The sequence below is a fragment of the Enhydra lutris genome, unplaced genomic scaffold (genome assembly GCF_002288905.1).
Source record: "Enhydra lutris kenyoni isolate GAN:26980312 unplaced genomic scaffold, ASM228890v2 scaffoldscaffold13, whole genome shotgun sequence".
NCBI classification, from domain to species: Eukaryota; Metazoa; Chordata; class Mammalia; order Carnivora; family Mustelidae; genus Enhydra; species Enhydra lutris.
In genome coordinates this window covers 54664796-54684555 of record NW_019154097.1, presented here as the reverse complement: position 1 = coordinate 54684555, position 19760 = coordinate 54664796, and the positions used below count along the sequence as shown (strand labels likewise).

General features: G+C 58.9%; 1 protein-coding gene across 1 annotated transcript in view; it reads right to left on the bottom strand.

Moving 5' to 3' along the window:
• LOC111145738 (mitotic arrest deficient 1 like 1) overlaps window positions 1-19760 on the bottom strand; it is a 329575-nt gene that overhangs the window by 188464 nt on the left and 121351 nt on the right. The window contains exon 11 of the mRNA XM_022500905.1: window positions 17794-17938. Within this exon, the coding sequence (XP_022356613.1) occupies window positions 17794-17938 (145 nt within the window). The remainder of the gene's footprint in view (window positions 1-17793; window positions 17939-19760) is intronic.

Here is a 19760-nt window from a genome sequence, read left to right as displayed (position 1 = left end):
CTGGCTGGCCAGACGGGACCCTGCAAGCCGGACCCGGGGCTGCATGGGAGATTGCTATCGACCCATCGGGAACGTGCCTTCAAGCAACAGTCAGTCTACGCCATCAGTCAGTGCCAGGCAATCAATAGCTACTCTTTCCCGAACTCAGCAAGGCCCATGAGCACCAGGGGTCAGGGCGAGGACGGAATGAGGCCAGGAAGGGCCACTGGGTTCCAACCTGCTGAGACAGAGAAAATGGAAATTTCCTGCCTTGGGACCTGGACAGTCACCTTGCAGGACAGAAAATGCCCAAGAAGACAGCCAGGCTAAAACCTCACAAAGGTGGGGGCACAGTCTGGGCACAGAGGGCCACGGGGTCCGCAGGTGGGGGTCACAGCTGCCAGCTCCAGTTGTGAGGCGCTGGTTTGACGAGGCTCTCCCACAGGGATTCTAACTGTTAGAACCCAAGTGATCTCGGCCAACAGAGAGGGCTCGCAGCCGCTGGCCCCCCTGGTGTGGTGATCCGAGGATATGGAGGACAGTAGCATGGCCACTAGGAGGACAGGAAGGTTCTTTCCATACCTGCTCATGGCCAACGGGCAGATCTTTCCAGAGGGACTCACTTAATTAGCATGAACACTGGACCCACGGGCCCTGTGTGCAGCAACTGCTTCTCTGCTCTCGAATCCCTTCTGGTCACCTTCAACACACACAATGAGCACACCTGCTTGACCCATGGGAAATCTGTGAGTGGGATACTTCATAGAAGGGGTGCTGACTTCTCCCAGAATTGGGCGATTCCTGCAGCACATGGCAGGGCGATTCCTGTGGCACACGGCAGCTGGGGCCGGGAGGGGCTGCCCCTTCTGAGTGGCACACCCACCCCGTCTTCCGGTCCACCCTATCCCATTGCACAGGACCACTCCCCACATCTGTGCTGCCCACCGGCCTTGTAGACGCCTAAGTTTCCAAGCCTTGGCGTCCACAGCATAACCCATCTGTAACTGCGCAGGTGGTAGGCCACGATGTGCCATGGTCACCTGGCAAGATGGGGACATTTCTGCAGATGGAACTAAGTTCAGAGACCCTGAAACCAAAGGATTAGGCTGCCTTGGCCCCAGACCAAGCCACAAAAGCTGGGAGAAGCAAAGAGTTTTGCTGGTGTGGGCAGAAAAGGAAGCCACAAAGATATGCAGCGTGGCCTCGACCCCCTGGGGCCTCAGGGGCCTCAGGGAAAGTGAGAAAAAACGTGAGCAGACAGCAGCAGCAAGGACAGCCAGCACGGATGGGACCCCTGTGGTCCTGCAACCACAGAACTGAACTCTACAACAGGCCCAGCCAACCTGGTGCAAACTCTCCCCAACAGCCTCTGCACCAGCACCCCCCAAGGCTGGGGCTGCCACCCAATTCGGTCTGCTAGGACCTGGGTCCCTAGGTCCTAGGAAGCAGCCAGTCCCGCCCAGAACTGTGAGATAGCACCCTTGTGCCATGTCCACTGCCACCCATGGCCATAGCACCACCGCAGCAAGAGAAAACCAGCAAATGCAGGCTTGGCATTGGAAGAACCATGCTGGCCCACATCCCCACACCCCACGCCTGGACAACAGCTCGGAGCTGCCGCCCCAGAAATGCCACTGGGCTACCACCTCCAGGATGGTATGGAACTACCTGTCCCCAGCTCCCAGGGGCCGCTGATGCCGGGCTCCACAGTTGCAGCCAGAGGAACAAAAACTCACAGCCACCCAAAACCTGGGCATTGTCGTGAGTTGGGGCCTTTGTAACAACAAAACCTGGAAGCCATGAAAACACCATTTGACACCCGGGCATACGTCTGTAGCATGCCCGCTTCATGGAGTCCTGCTCAGCAGCAAAAAGGGACCACACACTGACACAGGCACAAACTGGGCAGATCGGGAAGATCCACAGAGTGGAAAAGCCAGTCTCCCAATGGCCACATGCCAGACGATTCCATGGTTACCATGCTGTTGAAAGGATAAACTTTAGGGACAGAGGATGGATGAGTGGTCGCTGTGCCCAGGCCATTGTGGGGCAGGTGAGGTGGGTGTGACTGGGCATGCGTGAGGCCATGCAGCACCTTGCCAGCAGTGGCAATGCTAAGCCACACATGATAAGAAGACAGACGTGCACAAGTGTGTGCCCGTATCAGCTCGTGGAACCATGATGACATAGAAAGGAAGCAGCGAGGAAGTGGTGCAGGGTGTGAGGAAACCTCTGTGCTATCCTTGCCTTCCTGTGATGTGTAACTATCTCAAAACAAAAAGCTCGGAATATGAAAAGTCATCAAAAGGGCTAACCGTTACAGCCTGAGGAGCCAAGAAGAAGTGACCGCTCAGTCCTGCTAGGATCCCAGGACAGAGCAAGGGCGGAGCGTTAGCTAAGGGAACAGGAGGAAAGCGGGGACGTCAATTAGTGATGCTGGTCAGGCCTGGTTCGTGACCAGTAATGACCCCGCCACACTGATGTGAGGGGTCAGTACGGGGGAGATGGAGGGCAGCAGACCACGTGAGGACTCTCTGAGCTAGCCTTACCTTTTTTCTATCAATCGCAAACTTCTAGAAAATGAAGTTTATTAAACACAAAAGCAGTAGTTGTTTGAAAGCAAACAAGACCTTATCACTGTGCCCCAGGAGAAGAGCAGCCACCAGGGTGGGCAGGGTGCTGTCCCCAGCTGGATGCTAACCAGGACAGACCTCGCAGGGAGGACAGCCCCAGAAACCCAGGGCCTCCCACAGATCCAGCCGTGAGAGCTCCCATGAGGCTGGACAGACAGCCCTGGAGACGGAGCACCGCATGCCCACGCACAAGCGGTCCCGGGATCCCCACGAAGACTCCCGACCAGCCACAGCACCCTGTGGCCCCCCTTCCAAGCAGACCTGTAGCTCTTAGGCTGCCACACACTTGGGGGCTGGGAGGGGAGCTGCATCCCCCATGAGCAGGGGGCACGCCCTGTATCTGTGGCTTGTATTTTTCCTTCTATGATGTATCCTACAAGTGAAGTCGGTTGCTTCTGACCATGCCCACCCCAGCCCCTGGCCTGACAACCACCGATCTGTTCCCGGTATCCATGAATTCAGCGTGTTCAGATCCCAGTGTGAAATCATGCAGTATTTGTGCTTCTCTGACTTATTTCACTTGGCACAATTCCCTCCAGGTCCCCTCCACGTTGTCACAAATGGCAGGACTTCCTTCTTTTTCACAGTGAAGCGATATTCCGTTGTGCGCCGATGCCGCGTCTTCTCTGCCAGCTCCCCTGCGGCCGGGCACCTGGGCTGCTGTGAACGCGGGGGAGCACACACCTGTTCCACACGCTGGCTCCGCTGCCCGCGGGGAAACACCCAGAGTGGGCTTGCCGGATGGCGCAATGGTCCCAGGTTTCCATTCCTCAGGGCCCTCCTTCGTGGTTTTCACATGCCTCACGAGCACTATCCACACAGCAGCCAGTTGGGCTGGCCCATGAGGCTGCTTCAGCACACCACGGCCCTGCTTGCTCTGTGGATGGCAAAACGGGGACCCGGACGGACTGAGCACATTCTCCAAGGGAGCTTCCCACGCTGGGGATGGCAGCCTGGCCTCGCTCCCACATACAGAACATCAGGTCCAGGCGTCCCTCACCCCAGCCACATGCAGCCCCTCCGTCTGAGCCGTGGACGCGCCCTCCGGGCAGGCATGCCATCCACCTCTGGTTCCCTCTGCCCTCCACGGTCTGGACCGATGCCGGCAGCATGGGCTGCCCCTTCATGCCCATGCCCCCAAATCCTGCACGCGACTCTCACAAACTGACTCTCTGGCCCCAGCTCCGCCACGGCTTCAGCTCCAACAACTTCCACCACACGGGGCATGAGTGTGGGGCTCAGTTGGTTGGGCGGTCGGCTCAATCTCAGCTCAGGTCATGATCTCAGAGTCATAAGAGAGAGCCTCATGTCGGACTCCATGTCCAGCTGGGAGTCTGCTTGGGAGCTTCTCTCCCCCTGCCCTCACCCCCCACCTGCTGTGTGCAAGCACACTCTTCCTCTCTAAAACAAAAATGTAAAAAAAGGAAAACTTCCATCACAATTAGCAAACGTGTGTCACCGTTTCCTGTCCCGTGAGACTGTAAGTGCTGGAAGGGCCATGACCCCACCCACGCGCAGAGATGAGCTGGTGGCACACAGTACATGCTGGGGAAGGAAGGGAAAAATAAGTGGCAGCACCAGGAGGCGGCTCCGTAACCCTGACCATCACCCACCATGAGCACCCAGGCCTAAGGACCATGTCCTCGCCTTTGCCAGAAGGCTGCCAAGATCCTGGACATGGCGCATGAGGGGACGCTGCATGACTCTCCCACAGAGACCACCCACAGAGCCAGGATGTCGGGGGCAGCACCAGGGACCTCTATGCAAAGGTTGGCCGAGCATGACCTGGGAAGCCTCTGGACCCAGGGCCCTGAGTAATGCCAAGGCTCTGAGTGACAACATGGCATGACAAGGAATGTGCTGGAGAAGCCATGAAATGGCAGGCTTTTTGTAGCTGAAATAGGACTGTCCCCTCCAAGCTTCATAAGCAGGAGGTCCCAGAGGCTGAGAGCATGAGGCATAACTCCTGGCGTCCCCCAGGTAGACCGTCACTCCCTGGCATGGCCTACAAGGCCCACACAGTGTGGGGTTTGGGGCAGTTGGAAGGTGTCTTTGGCCAACAGGCTGGACAGCCCACATCCGTGCCTGGAGAATGTCTAGGGCCAGATTCAGGCTCTCTCGCCCCTGTCTCCTAAAACTTCAGCAACCAAGGGAATGTTTAAGTAACACGCTGCCTGCAGACTCTGTCCAGCTAGACATCAGAAGCTTGTCAGGCACAGGAGGATTAGAGAGAACCCTGTCTCCACCCATAAGGCTGGGAACAAGAACATTCAGCCCAGGGCATCTGGCCCCAGAGACCATTCTCATTCCAAACCACGGGCCACAGGCCAGCCCCCACTTACCCTGTGCTCACAGGTCCCTGAAGGAAGGGAAGGCTGCCCTTGCCCACAGCCTAGGGCAAGGCAGACCCTGCCTGCGGACCAGGTCAGCACAGCCCCAGCCCTGCTCCTCACCGGAGCACTGGGTGGCGGGATGGCCTTCCAGAACAGGGCCCACACCTGGGCCCTCTGAGTCCCAAAGGAACCAGCGGGGTTTACAGAAGTCTTTGCTGGGATTCAAGAACCCGCAAGCATCCCAGGATAAAAGGCCAGCTTGAGGAAGCCACCATGACTCTCTGCTCTGGATGCAGGGAAGTGGACGCTCTTCTGTGGGAGAACACGGGCAGCTCCACACAAGCCTGACCAGTCAGACCACATAAACCGCTGTGGTTAACGGTGCCCTTCCCTTGGTAGCGATCTTGACAACCATGCACGTCTGGGGACCAGGTGCTCTAGCTAGACATGGCAGGGACAGGCTGGTGGCTGCAGGCCGGGATAGCAGGCCTCCCGAGCAGGGCCAGCCCGGGCAGCCCCGCCACACCCCGTACCTTCGTCAGCAGCAGGACCCGCTTCTGGAGTCTCCGTGCCAAGGCCTCCTGCGTCTCCCGCTTCTTCCTCTCCTCCAGCAGCTGGCTGCTGACCTGGCGGACCTCCTCCTGGAGCTGCTGCCGGGCCTTCTCCAGCCCTCGGGCACTGCGTGAGAAAGGCGAGAGGGCAGAGCGGTGAGACCTGGCCCGCGGGACACCACCCCAGCCACGGGCCCCCCGGGACCAGGACACGCTCGTCACGCTGGTCCCAAAATAGAGCTGCACGTGCAAGCGGCACGCTGCCATTTCCTCACTGGTGAATAGCTACTTAGAGCTTTTCAGGAGTTTCTGGATTTCAAAGAGACACCCAGGGTGATCCCAGAACACGCAGGCGGCGGGGGGGAGGGGGAGCTCAACCCCATACACAATGGGGAAAATTGTCGGCACCACAGCGCTCGGGGAGAAAGCACTTCTGAATGAGCTAAATTAGCAGCAAGCACTTCCATCCGGATCCCAGCAGCCAGATGTGCAGCAGTCAGGGTGAGGGAGCCCCCTCTGCCCGAGCTGGGCCCATTTCCCCACGCAGCCCGGCCGGCCGCCAGCGGGGGGGGGGGCGAGGACACCCCAGGGGGCCGGGGTACCCGGGTGGCTGCTCACGACGGGCCACGATCCCGGCACACCGACCTTCCCTATGGGCCCCACCTGGGCCAGCCCCCTCGGAACCGACCCTTCAGAAGACCACGGGTGGCCCCGTTCAGGACCCCGCAGTCCTGACGGCCCATGGGCTAACACTCACCCCCCTGGCACGGCCACAAAGCACCTCCAGTGCCTGGTCTTTGCCTCTCTTTCCCCCAAAACGCCCTTAGTGCCCCCATCCTGCCAGGGAGCCCTCTGCTTCTGACATGTCCAGCATGCACGGGAAGAAGAGTCCTTGACTCCGGAGACCACACAGCCTCACTATTCTACACCCGGGGTGGCCGTCCCCAGGGCCTGATGGAGGGGACGATGACCAGGGCAGCCCCTTAGGAAGCGAGCTCTGTGGAGAGGGTTTGGGAAGGGAGGTGTCCTGGGAAAGGACCCTCACTAAGGAGCCAACCTCTCCGTGCGGGGAAGGTGCCTCTTTCCACAGGAAATCCTTACCATCTCAAGAGCCCTGGGGAAGCAGAACATACACCTGGACTGTGCCATGGGGGGCTGCGGGGCACTCACAGGAGCAGCTCCAGGGAGGCGGGACCACGTCAGGCTCGGGCTGAGGGCCGTGGAGGGCACCTACGGACTCAGCCACACCCAGCCTCCGACTGCAGCCTTTCAGCTTTCATCACTCAACTTGGAGAAATCCTTCATCTACGGGGATGACTGACAATGCCCATTTCTTCTCTCCCACACATGAGCACAGAGTTTTGTTTTTCAATATAGAAGTGAAGGGGACACACGCAGAGAGGAGAGAGTGGACCACGGACCGGGCCCCTCACTCTCACCTCCCTTTGGCTATCCCAGAGTCTCACACCCAGGTGTGACCCAGCCGCACGCCTGACCGACCGCTCCCACCCCTCCAGGTGCTCCACGACCAGACACTTAAGAACAGGCGCACAGAGCCACTTGAAACAGTCCTACTAAGAGGCTATTTTGAGTTCTAACTCCATCTAAACTCTTCATGGGCCAACCTGATAATCAAGCACTGTGACGTCGACCCCAGAATCACTGAACTCAGGTGAGCAGCTCACGAGGGCTTGGAACCCATGTTCCAACACGGGCTACTGAATTCAACCAGCCCCATTCCCTCACTCGTGCATGCCAAGGCGAGAACGCAGCCAGCATGCCATCGACCCGAGCCACACAGAAGCTGCCCTGACCACCAGCTCGGTGGGGAAAGCCTTGGGGGAGTCTGCCAAGCCCCGTGTCCCACAAAGTGGCAGCACAATGCCCTCATAGCCATGTGGGGGTCAGATGGGAGACCACCCCAAGAGCAGGTGGCAGCTGGGGGGGGCAAGCTGGGGGCACAGGACGCCTGTGTCTTCGTCTCCTGGCTGCCGGCTCACTGTGCAGGCCCTTAAAGCACCAGCAGGCCTCAGCCCCCTGGTGTCTGACTAGAGCCCAGCCCAGTCCTGACATGTCACAGGAACAAGAGTGTCAACTCAGAGGCAGCACCCCCGTGTGTCTGGCGGCCCCAGACAGGAAGGTGACTGGGCCTTTCAGAGTGCTGGGGCTGAGCTCAGGTGAGCAAAGCCCTCGGGCCCAGTTAGAAAGAACACCTGCTTCTCCCAGTGGTGAGATGCTTTCCAGGAAAGCAGGAATGGAAGGAGTAACACCAGAGGACACGTGACCCTGCAGGGCAGGCACAGGACAGGCACCATGCCCGCAGCCGTGGGATGAGCTCCACCCTCAGGGCTGTTGGCCCTGCGTCCCCAGGCCCGCCGAGGCCTGACACTTGGTCGGGGCTCAACTGTCCCAAAGCCAGAGGGAAGGTAAAATCTCCCCTAAGGGCAGCACAAGGGACGCCGCTAAACGCTCTGTGGCAGGTCCCAGCGCCATCGGCAGCTAGAGGCACTCAGCCACTCACCCAGCGGTGACAGGCCCCAGCGACAAGCTCTGTGGGTCCTGCACAAACCTGGGGAACGAGAAACACAAGCCTGACCTCATGGGGCTGCAGGCTGATGGGGCACAGAAACTGCATGGCTCATGTGAACCAAAAGAACATGACACGAAGGGTCCTTCTTGCTATCTGTCAAGCCACAGCCGAGACGGAAAGAGAGAGCCATGACGTCACAGAGCAGCCCCCAGGAAGCAGTCAGTTCCTGGGGCCATGGGCACCGCTGGACCAGTGAGTCAGACCTCTACAAGGCCCTGCTGAGACAGCCTCCTCCCAGGCCCCCCCTCACAAAACAGGGTCCGTGCACACCACTCAGCCACTACCACGGGCATAAGACGGTCGAAAGGTAAACACACAGGTATGACTGGCACATGAGGGGACATCTGGTGGGGGGGGACATCCAGGGCACGGCTCTGTCACGTGGGAAAGGAGCAGGGGAGGGTGACCCCAATGTGGGCAAGGAGGGGGCTTAAGGCAAAGGGTGTGAGAGCAGAGGAGCAAGTGGGAGACAGGAAGTGCACACCACCCTCCCCATTTAGATGCCCATCCGGCTGCAAAGGAAGGCAAAGCGCGGGCCGAGGACAAGGAGCCAGGAGGGGCTCACGTCTGTATACGAACTCTGCGGAGACAGAGAACGGCTGGCGGCACACTCAGGGGGTCGGCCCCACGGCAGGGATCCTGGCCTCGCAGGCCAGAGGGCGAGGAACAGCGAGGCCCTCAGGAACCAAGAAAGCCCAGCCTCCCACAGGAGCACGTTTTTCCGTTTCCATGAATCCGGCTAAAGTGCCCCAAAAAAGTGGTTCAAACTACCGGCCGACAGATGGCCCTGCCCTCTCCCCTACATACCAAGGGGCAGAAAGGGACCCCACGTGTGCGCCGAGCCCAGGGCCCTGACCCATGACACCAGCGCCTGGATGGCCAACTCTTCCCACCGGGATGCCTTCTCTGGTGAACCTCAGCCTTTCTTGGGAAGCAAAGAAGAGAAAACTCATAAAACATTAAACTGCTAGTTCCAAGAGTAAGCTGAACTCTGGGGTCACTGGCATTTCCGCAAGCCTTTGGGAGTCCAAAACAAAGCGCTTAGTGCTTGAAGGCGAAGTCGGCATGCCTATCGATCAATGCCTTTTTGAGCGGGCGTCTGCAGCAGGAGACGAGGTCTGAGCTTCGGAGAACCATCTTCGTACTGCGGCCCCTTAGCGTCCGCCTCCTCAGCAAAGTCCCAGCCGGAGAACACCCACTTTCAGGGAACAGAGGACACAGCTTACTCTGAAGCAGCAGGAGACATTTTAATGACCTTCCTGGAGACGCAGCAGAAGCAGGCTCTGGCCCCGTGTGACCTCTGCACCCGCCCCCCGCCCCCCACAGCTGTCTGTGTCCTCCCAGGAAGAACATCAGCCACCCCGCGTGTGCAGAAAGCCCAAGGACCAGCCACCGCCTCTGGGAAGGACCCGGACAGGGCGCTGCAGTGTGGCAAGATGGGCAGTCATCCCCTGGTGGAGCTCTGCTCCTCGTGTGGGGCCCGGGCCTCGTCCTGCCAGGCTAGTAAACACGGAGCACGGGTGAATGCCAACAGCCATTGCCAGACTCGAACCCAAAACAACTCCAAGCCAAGCAAACCTTTATCCAGGGCACTCGGACACACAGCGCGGGATGATGCTGACCACGGCAGACCACCGCCCAAGGGCGTTAACGGCACAGCACAAGCTCAGCCACGGGGTCTCCAACATGGACCTGATTTCTACCAAGTACACTTTTGTGCAAAACTAACAAAAGATTAACAAAACTTTATTCACATTAACAAATTTTATTCACATTAACAAATTTTACTCGCATTAACGAAATTTTATTTTATTTAGGGATTTTGCAAAATCCCTAAAGCATCTGCCTTCAGGCTCTCAGAAATGTAGATCAAACCACTAACTTCTCCAATTTAATAGACAGGAAAATTCTGGTCCCCAGCAGTTTACTCACTCACACGAGGCCCTGTGCACCCCACAGGGCCACTGTCCAGGCCAAACCACACTCAAGCAGGTGACCCTGTTCTCTGTCTAGGGTACTCAGGCTCCCAGGCTGAGTCGGGACAAAGCGACACACACAGGTCCAGCCCCAGACACGACAGGCCCTGGCAGCAGCTGCACCCACAAGAAGGCTACCGAGCTCTTGGCTCCATCAAGGCTCAGCAGGGAATGCTGAGAGGCTGAACATTCTAGAAGTCTCTTTGTCTGGTAGAAAGAAGGGGTAAGCCACAGAAAGGACAGGGTAGGGCTAAGGGCCAAGGAGTGGACAGCAGGTCAGAGCCAGCTGATCCAACACAGGGAGGTGTAACTGGCGTGTAGGTCAGGTGCTGCTCCTGGGCAGAGGACACCCACGCTGTGTGACACCAGGCTTAGAGGCTGACACGGGTCACCAGCAGCTGGATGGCTCGGGGCTGCCAGGATGCCATGGGGCCAAAGACAGGGCAGGAGGACACCCAGCCGGAGGGAACCCAAGGGACAAGGCAGGATGGACAGAGCCCTGGACAGGCCAAACTCCAGCCAATCTAGAGCACTTCGAGGGGTCAGTGTGCGGGCAAAGGCCAGGGAGACCCCACCACCTGGGTGAGGAGAGACTGGGGGCCCAGGTGCAGAGAAGGGGGCAGAGCAGCTATCCTCTAGGATCAAGGGGCCATGCAGGCTTCATGTGGTCTCAGTGACAGGGAGTGCCTGTCAGAGCCATCCCCAGGGAGAGGACTGCTTGGAGAGGATCAGCCTCCAGCCAGAGGGGTTGCACTGCTGGCCACTGGGTCCCATGCCACATGGATTCCCTGTGGACTTCAGGTTTCCTTCTGGAAGGTATAGCAGCAGGGTGGAGGGCCAGGGGGTAAAAGGGATCGGCACATTTTCAACAGATCACAGACAAGCAACACATTACACACTAAATGGGCTGACAGGCCCCACACCTCAGCCCTCTCCCACTCCTACCAGTCTTCCTGCCTCCGTTACCCAGGTCAAGGCACACGGTGGGCACACGGCCAGGAACGGTCTCCTACTTCCCATGACCATCTCACAGACTTGAGGTGACGCCCATCAGATCACAAGCTTCCCTCCTGCACCTTGCTCTAAATCTTTGTTGTTTGTGCTCACGTCACAGTTTCTAGATTCACGTGTGTTTATCCGCTTAACACCTCTGCCCCCGACTGTGTTCCACCAGGCCAAAGAGGAATGGACTCATTACCCTACACCCGAGTTTGACCATGAAGCCTTCAAAGGCACGTCTTACGGTTCTGAAGGACGGCAAGCTCCACCCCCAGTCCCGCCCCTGGAGTTCACTGATGGCTTGGGGCTCCCAGCCCAGCCAACGACAAGAGGAGAACAGATGTCCAGGCCTCAGGAAAGGATGGGAACGGCCCAGCTTGGGGGGACTCAAGCAAGCAAGGAAGCAGCAAGGGCTCCTGGGAGTGGACATCAGAGGGACACAGATAGGTTTTGGGGACACTTGACCGAGAGGAGGGGAGGGCGGGAGGCGCAGGAGGACCCTGCTCAAGGCCAGGCTGAGGACAGTGTGCCCCAGCCTGCTTGAGAGGGATACACCAGCGACAAGCACTACACACATTCTGAAATGGAATGCCTTTATGAGGAGCCCCGGCAGAACCGTCCAACGAGACAGCATCCCCGGCATGGCACACACATCCTGCGGCCACAAGAAACGCATGCCCAGCCATGTTCCTAAGAATGTGGCAGGGGGTCACACAGCAGCTCCGGAAGGCAGGGACACAGAAACACTCTCCCAGAGGCAGCCCTGTGCCACGGGCAGGGTTCTATTCCAAGCTCCCTGCCGAGTGAGGCTCTGGCCGCCACTGGGGCTGGGTGCACTGCCTGGAAGCCATTACACCCCACACAGCCCACTGACAATCCCGATGCACTCAGGTGAGTGGGGCGCTGACGGCGGCGTCCAGAGAGCCCTGGAAGCCATTACACCCCACACAGCCCACTGCCAATCCCGATGCACTCAGGTGAGTGGGGCGCTGACGGCGGCGTCCAGATCTCCTCAGCAAGGACAGGGGAAGACCAACAACCCCACGCCCTCAGGCCTGAGAACGGACACCACGGAGGCACCCTGAGGAGGACGCACCTGAACAGGAGCAGGCCTGGCTGGGGTGGGACAGACATGCCGCAAGCCCACAGGGTCACTGTGATCATGGCCACACAGTGGGCATGCCCCTGGCACGCAGCAGGCCGGCCGCACCCCCACCCACACAGACAGGCCTGATGAACGGCTTCATCATCCCCCTGGATGGCCAGACGGGACCCTGCAAGCCGGACCCGGGGCTGCATGGGAGATTGCTATCGACCCATCGGGAACGTGCCTTCAAGCAACAGTCAGTCTACGCCATCAGTCAGTGCCAGGCAATCAATAGCTACTCTTTCCTGAACTCAGCAAGGCCCATGAGCACCAGGGGTCAGGGCGAGGACGGAATGAGGCCAGGAAGGGCCACTGGGTTCCAACCTGCTGAGACAGAGAAAATGGAAATTTCCTGCCTTGGGACCTGGACAGTCACCTTGCAGGACAGAAAATGCCCAAGAAGACAGCCAGGCTAAAACCTCACAAAGGTGGGGGCACAGTCTGGGCACAGAGGGCCACGGGGTCCGCAGGTGGGGGTCACAGCTGCCAGCTCCAGTTGTGAGGCGCTGGTTTGACGAGGCTCTCCCACAGGGATTCTAACTGTTAGAACCCAAGTGATCTCGGCCAACAGAGAGGGCTCGCAGCCGCTGGCCCCCCTGGTGTGGTGATCCGAGGATATGGAGGACAGTAGCATGGCCACTAGGAGGACAGGAAGGTTCTTTCCATACCTGCTCATGGCCAACGGGCAGATCTTTCCAGAGGGACTCACTTAATTAGCATGAACACTGGACCCACGGGCCCTGTGTGCAGCAACTGCTTCTCTGCTCTCGAATCCCTTCTGGTCACCTTCAACACACACAATGAGCACACCTGCTTGACCCATGGGAAATCTGTGAGTGGGATACTTCATAGAAGGGGTGCTGACTTCTCCCAGAATTGGGCGATTCCTGCAGCACATGGCAGGGCGATTCCTGTGGCACACGGCAGCTGGGGCCGGGAGGGGCTGCCCCTTCTGAGTGGCACACCCACCCCGTCTTCCGGTCCACCCTATCCCATTGCACAGGACCACTCCCCACATCTGTGCTGCCCACCGGCCTTGTAGACGCCTAAGTTTCCAAGCCTTGGCGTCCACAGCATAACCCATCTGTAACTGCGCAGGTGGTAGGCCACGATGTGCCATGGTCACCTGGCAAGATGGGGACATTTCTGCAGATGGAACTAAGTTCAGAGACCCTGAAACCAAAGGATTAGGCTGCCTTGGCCCCAGACCAAGCCACAAAAGCTGGGAGAAGCAAAGAGTTTTGCTGGTGTGGGCAGAAAAGGAAGCCACAAAGATATGCAGCGTGGCCTCGACCCCCTGGGGCCTCAGGGGCCTCAGGGAAAGTGAGAAAAAACGTGAGCAGACAGCAGCAGCAAGGACAGCCAGCACGGATGGGACCCCTGTGGTCCTGCAACCACAGAACTGAACTCTACAACAGGCCCAGCCAACCTGGTGCAAACTCTCCCCAACAGCCTCTGCACCAGCACCCCCCAAGGCTGGGGCTGCCACCCAATTCGGTCTGCTAGGACCTGGGTCCCTAGGTCCTAGGAAGCAGCCAGTCCCGCCCAGAACTGTGAGATAGCACCCTTGTGCCATGTCCACTGCCACCCATGGCCATAGCACCACCGCAGCAAGAGAAAACCAGCAAATGCAGGCTTGGCATTGGAAGAACCATGCTGGCCCACATCCCCACACCCCACGCCTGGACAACAGCTCGGAGCTGCCGCCCCAGAAATGCCACTGGGCTACCACCTCCAGGATGGTATGGAACTACCTGTCCCCAGCTCCCAGGGGCCGCTGATGCCGGGCTCCACAGTTGCAGCCAGAGGAACAAAAACTCACAGCCACCCAAAACCTGGGCATTGTCGTGAGTTGGGGCCTTTGTAACAACAAAACCTGGAAGCCATGAAAACACCATTTGACACCCGGGCATACGTCTGTAGCATGCCCGCTTCATGGAGTCCTGCTCAGCAGCAAAAAGGGACCACACACTGACACAGGCACAAACTGGGCAGATCGGGAAGATCCACAGAGTGGAAAAGCCAGTCTCCCAATGGCCACATGCCAGACGATTCCATGGTTACCATGCTGTTGAAAGGATAAACTTTAGGGACAGAGGATGGATGAGTGGTCGCTGTGCCCAGGCCATTGTGGGGCAGGTGAGGTGGGTGTGACTGGGCATGCGTGAGGCCATGCAGCACCTTGCCAGCAGTGGCAATGCTAAGCCACACATGATAAGAAGACAGACGTGCACAAGTGTGTGCCCGTATCAGCTCGTGGAACCATGATGACATAGAAAGGAAGCAGCGAGGAAGTGGTGCAGGGTGTGAGGAAACCTCTGTGCTATCCTTGCCTTCCTGTGATGTGTAACTATCTCAAAACAAAAAGCTCGGAATATGAAAAGTCATCAAAAGGGCTAACCGTTACAGCCTGAGGAGCCAAGAAGAAGTGACCGCTCAGTCCTGCTAGGATCCCAGGACAGAGCAAGGGCGGAGCGTTAGCTAAGGGAACAGGAGGAAAGCGGGGACGTCAGTTAGTGATGCTGGTCAGGCCTGGTTCGTGACCAGTAATGACCCCGCCACACTGATGTGAGGGGTCAGTACGGGGGAGATGGAGGGCAGCAGACCACGTGAGGACTCTCTGAGCTAGCCTTACCTTTTTTCTATCAATCGCAAACTTCTAGAAAATGAAGTTTATTAAACACAAAAGCAGTAGTTGTTTGAAAGCAAACAAGACCTTATCACTGTGCCCCAGGAGAAGAGCAGCCACCAGGGTGGGCAGGGTGCTGTCCCCAGCTGGATGCTAACCAGGACAGACCTCGCAGGGAGGACAGCCCCAGAAACCCAGGGCCTCCCACAGATCCAGCCGTGAGAGCTCCCATGAGGCTGGACAGACAGCCCTGGAGACGGAGCACCGCATGCCCACGCACAAGCGGTCCCGGGATCCCCACGAAGACTCCCGACCAGCCACAGCACCCTGTGGCCCCCCTTCCAAGCAGACCTGTAGCTCTTAGGCTGCCACACACTTGGGGGCTGGGAGGGGAGCTGCATCCCCCATGAGCAGGGGGCACGCCCTGTATCTGTGGCTTGTATTTTTCCTTCTATGATGTATCCTACAAGTGAAGTCGGTTGCTTCTGACCATGCCCACCCCAGCCCCTGGCCTGACAACCACCGATCTGTTCCCGGTATCCATGAATTCAGCGTGTTCAGATCCCAGTGTGAAATCATGCAGTATTTGTGCTTCTCTGACTTATTTCACTTGGCACAATTCCCTCCAGGTCCCCTCCACGTTGTCACAAATGGCAGGACTTCCTTCTTTTTCACAGTGAAGCGATATTCCGTTGTGCGCCGATGCCGCGTCTTCTCTGCCAGCTCCCCTGCGGCCGGGCACCTGGGCTGCTGTGAACGCGTGGGAGCACACACCTGTTCCACACGCTGGCTCCGCTGCCCGCGGGGAAACACCCAGAGTGGGCTTGCCGGATGGCGCAATGGTCCCAGGTTTCCATTCCTCAGGGCCCTCCTTCGTGGTTTTCACGTGCCTCACGAGCACTATCCACACAGCAGCCAGTTGGGCTGGCCCATGAGGCTGCTTCAGCACACCACGGCCCTGCTTGCTCTGTGGATGGCAAAACGGGGACCCGGACGGACTGAGCACATTCTCCAAGGGAGCTTCCCACGCTGGGGATGGCAGCCTGGCCTCGCTCCCACATACAGAACATCAGGTCCAGGCGTCCCTCACCCCAGCCACATGCAGCCCCTCCGTCTGAGCCGTGGACGCGCCCTCCGGGCAGGCATGCCATCCACCTCTGGTTCCCTCTGCCCTCCACGGTCTGGACCGATGCCGGCAGCATGGGCTGCCCCTTCATGCCCATGCCCCCAAATCCTGCACGCGACTCTCACAAACTGACTCTCTGGCCCCAGCTCCGCCACGGCTTCAGCTCCAACAACTTCCACCACACGGGGCATGAGTGTGGGGCTCAGTTGGTTGGGCGGTCGGCTCAATCTCAGCTCAGGTCATGATCTCAGAGTCATAAGAGAGAGCCTCATGTCGGACTCCATGTCCAGCTGGGAGTCTGCTTGGGAGCTTCTCTCCCCCTGCCCTCACCCCCCACCTGCTGTGTGCAAGCACACTCTTCCTCTCTAAAACAAAAATGTAAAAAAAGGAAAACTTCCATCACAATTAGCAAACGTGTGTCACCGTTTCCTGTCCCGTGAGACTGTAAGTGCTGGAAGGGCCATGACCCCACCCACGCGCAGAGATGAGCTGGTGGCACACAGTACATGCTGGGGAAGGAAGGGAAAAATAAGTGGCAGCACCAGGAGGCGGCTCCGTAACCCTGACCATCACCCACCATGAGCACCCAGGCCTAAGGACCATGTCCTCGCCTTTGCCAGAAGGCTGCCAAGATCCTGGACATGGCGCATGAGGGGACGCTGCATGACTCTCCCACAGAGACCACCCACAGAGCCAGGATGTCGGGGGCAGCACCAGGGACCTCTATGCAAAGGTTGGCCGAGCATGACCTGGGAAGCCTCTGGACCCAGGGCCCTGAGTAATGCCAAGGCTCTGAGTGACAACATGGCATGACAAGGAATGTGCTGGAGAAGCCATGAAATGGCAGGCTTTTTGTAGCTGAAATAGGACTGTCCCCTCCAAGCTTCATAAGCAGGAGGTCCCAGAGGCTGAGAGCATGAGGCATAACTCCTGGCGTCCCCCAGGTAGACCGTCACTCCCTGGCATGGCCTACAAGGCCCACACAGTGTGGGGTTTGGGGCAGTTGGAAGGTGTCTTTGGCCAACAGGCTGGACAGCCCACATCCGTGCCTGGAGAATGTCTAGGGCCAGATTCAGGCTCTCTCGCCCCTGTCTCCTAAAACTTCAGCAACCAAGGGAATGTTTAAGTAACACGCTGCCTGCAGACTCTGTCCAGCTAGACATCAGAAGCTTGTCAGGCACAGGAGGATTAGAGAGAACCCTGTCTCCACCCATAAGGCTGGGAACAAGAACATTCAGCCCAGGGCATCTGGCCCCAGAGACCATTCTCATTCCAAACCACGGGCCACAGGCCAGCCCCCACTTACCCTGTGCTCACAGGTCCCTGAAGGAAGGGAAGGCTGCCCTTGCCCACAGCCTAGGGCAAGGCAGACCCTGCCTGCGGACCAGGTCAGCACAGCCCCAGCCCTGCTCCTCACCGGAGCACTGGGTGGCGGGATGGCCTTCCAGAACAGGGCCCACACCTGGGCCCTCTGAGTCCCAAAGGAACCAGCGGGGTTTACAGAAGTCTTTGCTGGGATTCAAGAACCCGCAAGCATCCCAGGATAAAAGGCCAGCTTGAGGAAGCCACCATGACTCTCTGCTCTGGATGCAGGGAAGTGGACGCTCTTCTGTGGGAGAACACGGGCAGCTCCACACAAGCCTGACCAGTCAGACCACATAAACCGCTGTGGTTAACGGTGCCCTTCCCTTGGTAGCGATCTTGACAACCATGCACGTCTGGGGACCAGGTGCTCTAGCTAGACATGGCAGGGACAGGCTGGTGGCTGCAGGCCGGGATAGCAGGCCTCCCGAGCAGGGCCAGCCCGGGCAGCCCCGCCACACCCCGTACCTTCGTCAGCAGCAGGACCCGCTTCTGGAGTCTCCGTGCCAAGGCCTCCTGCGTCTCCCGCTTCTTCCTCTCCTCCAGCAGCTGGCTGCTGACCTGGCGGACCTCCTCCTGGAGCTGCTGCCGGGCCTTCTCCAGCCCTCGGGCACTGCGTGAGAAAGGCGAGAGGGCAGAGCGGTGAGACCTGGCCCGCGGGACACCACCCCAGCCACGGGCCCCCCGGGACCAGGACACGCTCGTCACGCTGGTCCCAAAATAGAGCTGCACGTGCAAGCGGCACGCTGCCATTTCCTCACTGGTGAATAGCTACTTAGAGCTTTTCAGGAGTTTCTGGATTTCAAAGAGACACCCAGGGTGATCCCAGAACACGCAGGCGGCGGGGGGGAGGGGGAGCTCAACCCCATACACAATGGGGAAAATTGTCGGCACCACAGCGCTCGGGGAGAAAGCACTTCTGAATGAGCTAAATTAGCAGCAAGCACTTCCATCCGGATCCCAGCAGCCAGATGTGCAGCAGTCAGGGTGAGGGAGCCCCCTCTGCCCGAGCTGGGCCCATTTCCCCACGCAGCCCGGCCGGCCGCCAGCGGGGGGGGGGGCGAGGACACCCCAGGGGGCCGGGGTACCCGGGTGGCTGCTCACGACGGGCCACGATCCCGGCACACCGACCTTCCCTATGGGCCCCACCTGGGCCAGCCCCCTCGGAACCGACCCTTCAGAAGACCACGGGTGGCCCCGTTCAGGACCCCGCAGTCCTGACGGCCCATGGGCTAACACTCACCCCCCTGGCACGGCCACAAAGCACCTCCAGTGCCTGGTCTTTGCCTCTCTTTCCCCCAAAACGCCCTTAGTGCCCCCATCCTGCCAGGGAGCCCTCTGCTTCTGACATGTCCAGCATGCACGGGAAGAAGAGTCCTTGACTCCGGAGACCACACAGCCTCACTATTCTACACCCGGGGTGGCCGTCCCCAGGGCCTGATGGAGGGGACGATGACCAGGGCAGCCCCTTAGGAAGCGAGCTCTGTGGAGAGGGTTTGGGAAGGGAGGTGTCCTGGGAAAGGACCCTCACTAAGGAGCCAACCTCTCCGTGCGGGGAAGGTGCCTCTTTCCACAGGAAATCCTTACCATCTCAAGAGCCCTGGGGAAGCAGAACATACACCTGGACTGTGCCATGGGGGGCTGCGGGGCACTCACAGGAGCAGCTCCAGGGAGGCGGGACCACGTCAGGCTCGGGCTGAGGGCCGTGGAGGGCACCTACGGACTCAGCCACACCCAGCCTCCGACTGCAGCCTTTCAGCTTTCATCACTCAACTTGGAGAAATCCTTCATCTACGGGGATGACTGACAATGCCCATTTCTTCTCTCCCACACATGAGCACAGAGTTTTGTTTTTCAATATAGAAGTGAAGGGGACACACGCAGAGAGGAGAGAGTGGACCACGGACCGGGCCCCTCACTCTCACCTCCCTTTGGCTATCCCAGAGTCTCACACCCAGGTGTGACCCAGCCGCACGCCTGACCGACCGCTCCCACCCCTCCAGGTGCTCCACGACCAGACACTTAAGAACAGGCGCACAGAGCCACTTGAAACAGTCCTACTAAGAGGCTATTTTGAGTTCTAACTCCATCTAAACTCTTCATGGGCCAACCTGATAATCAAGCACTGTGACGTCGACCCCAGAATCACTGAACTCAGGTGAGCAGCTCACGAGGGCTTGGAACCCATGTTCCAACACGGGCTACTGAATTCAACCAGCCCCATTCCCTCACTCGTGCATGCCAAGGCGAGAACGCAGCCAGCATGCCATCGACCCGAGCCACACAGAAGCTGCCCTGACCACCAGCTCGGTGGGGAAAGCCTTGGGGGAGTCTGCCAAGCCCCGTGTCCCACAAAGTGGCAGCACAATGCCCTCATAGCCATGTGGGGGTCAGATGGGAGACCACCCCAAGAGCAGGTGGCAGCTGGGGGGGGC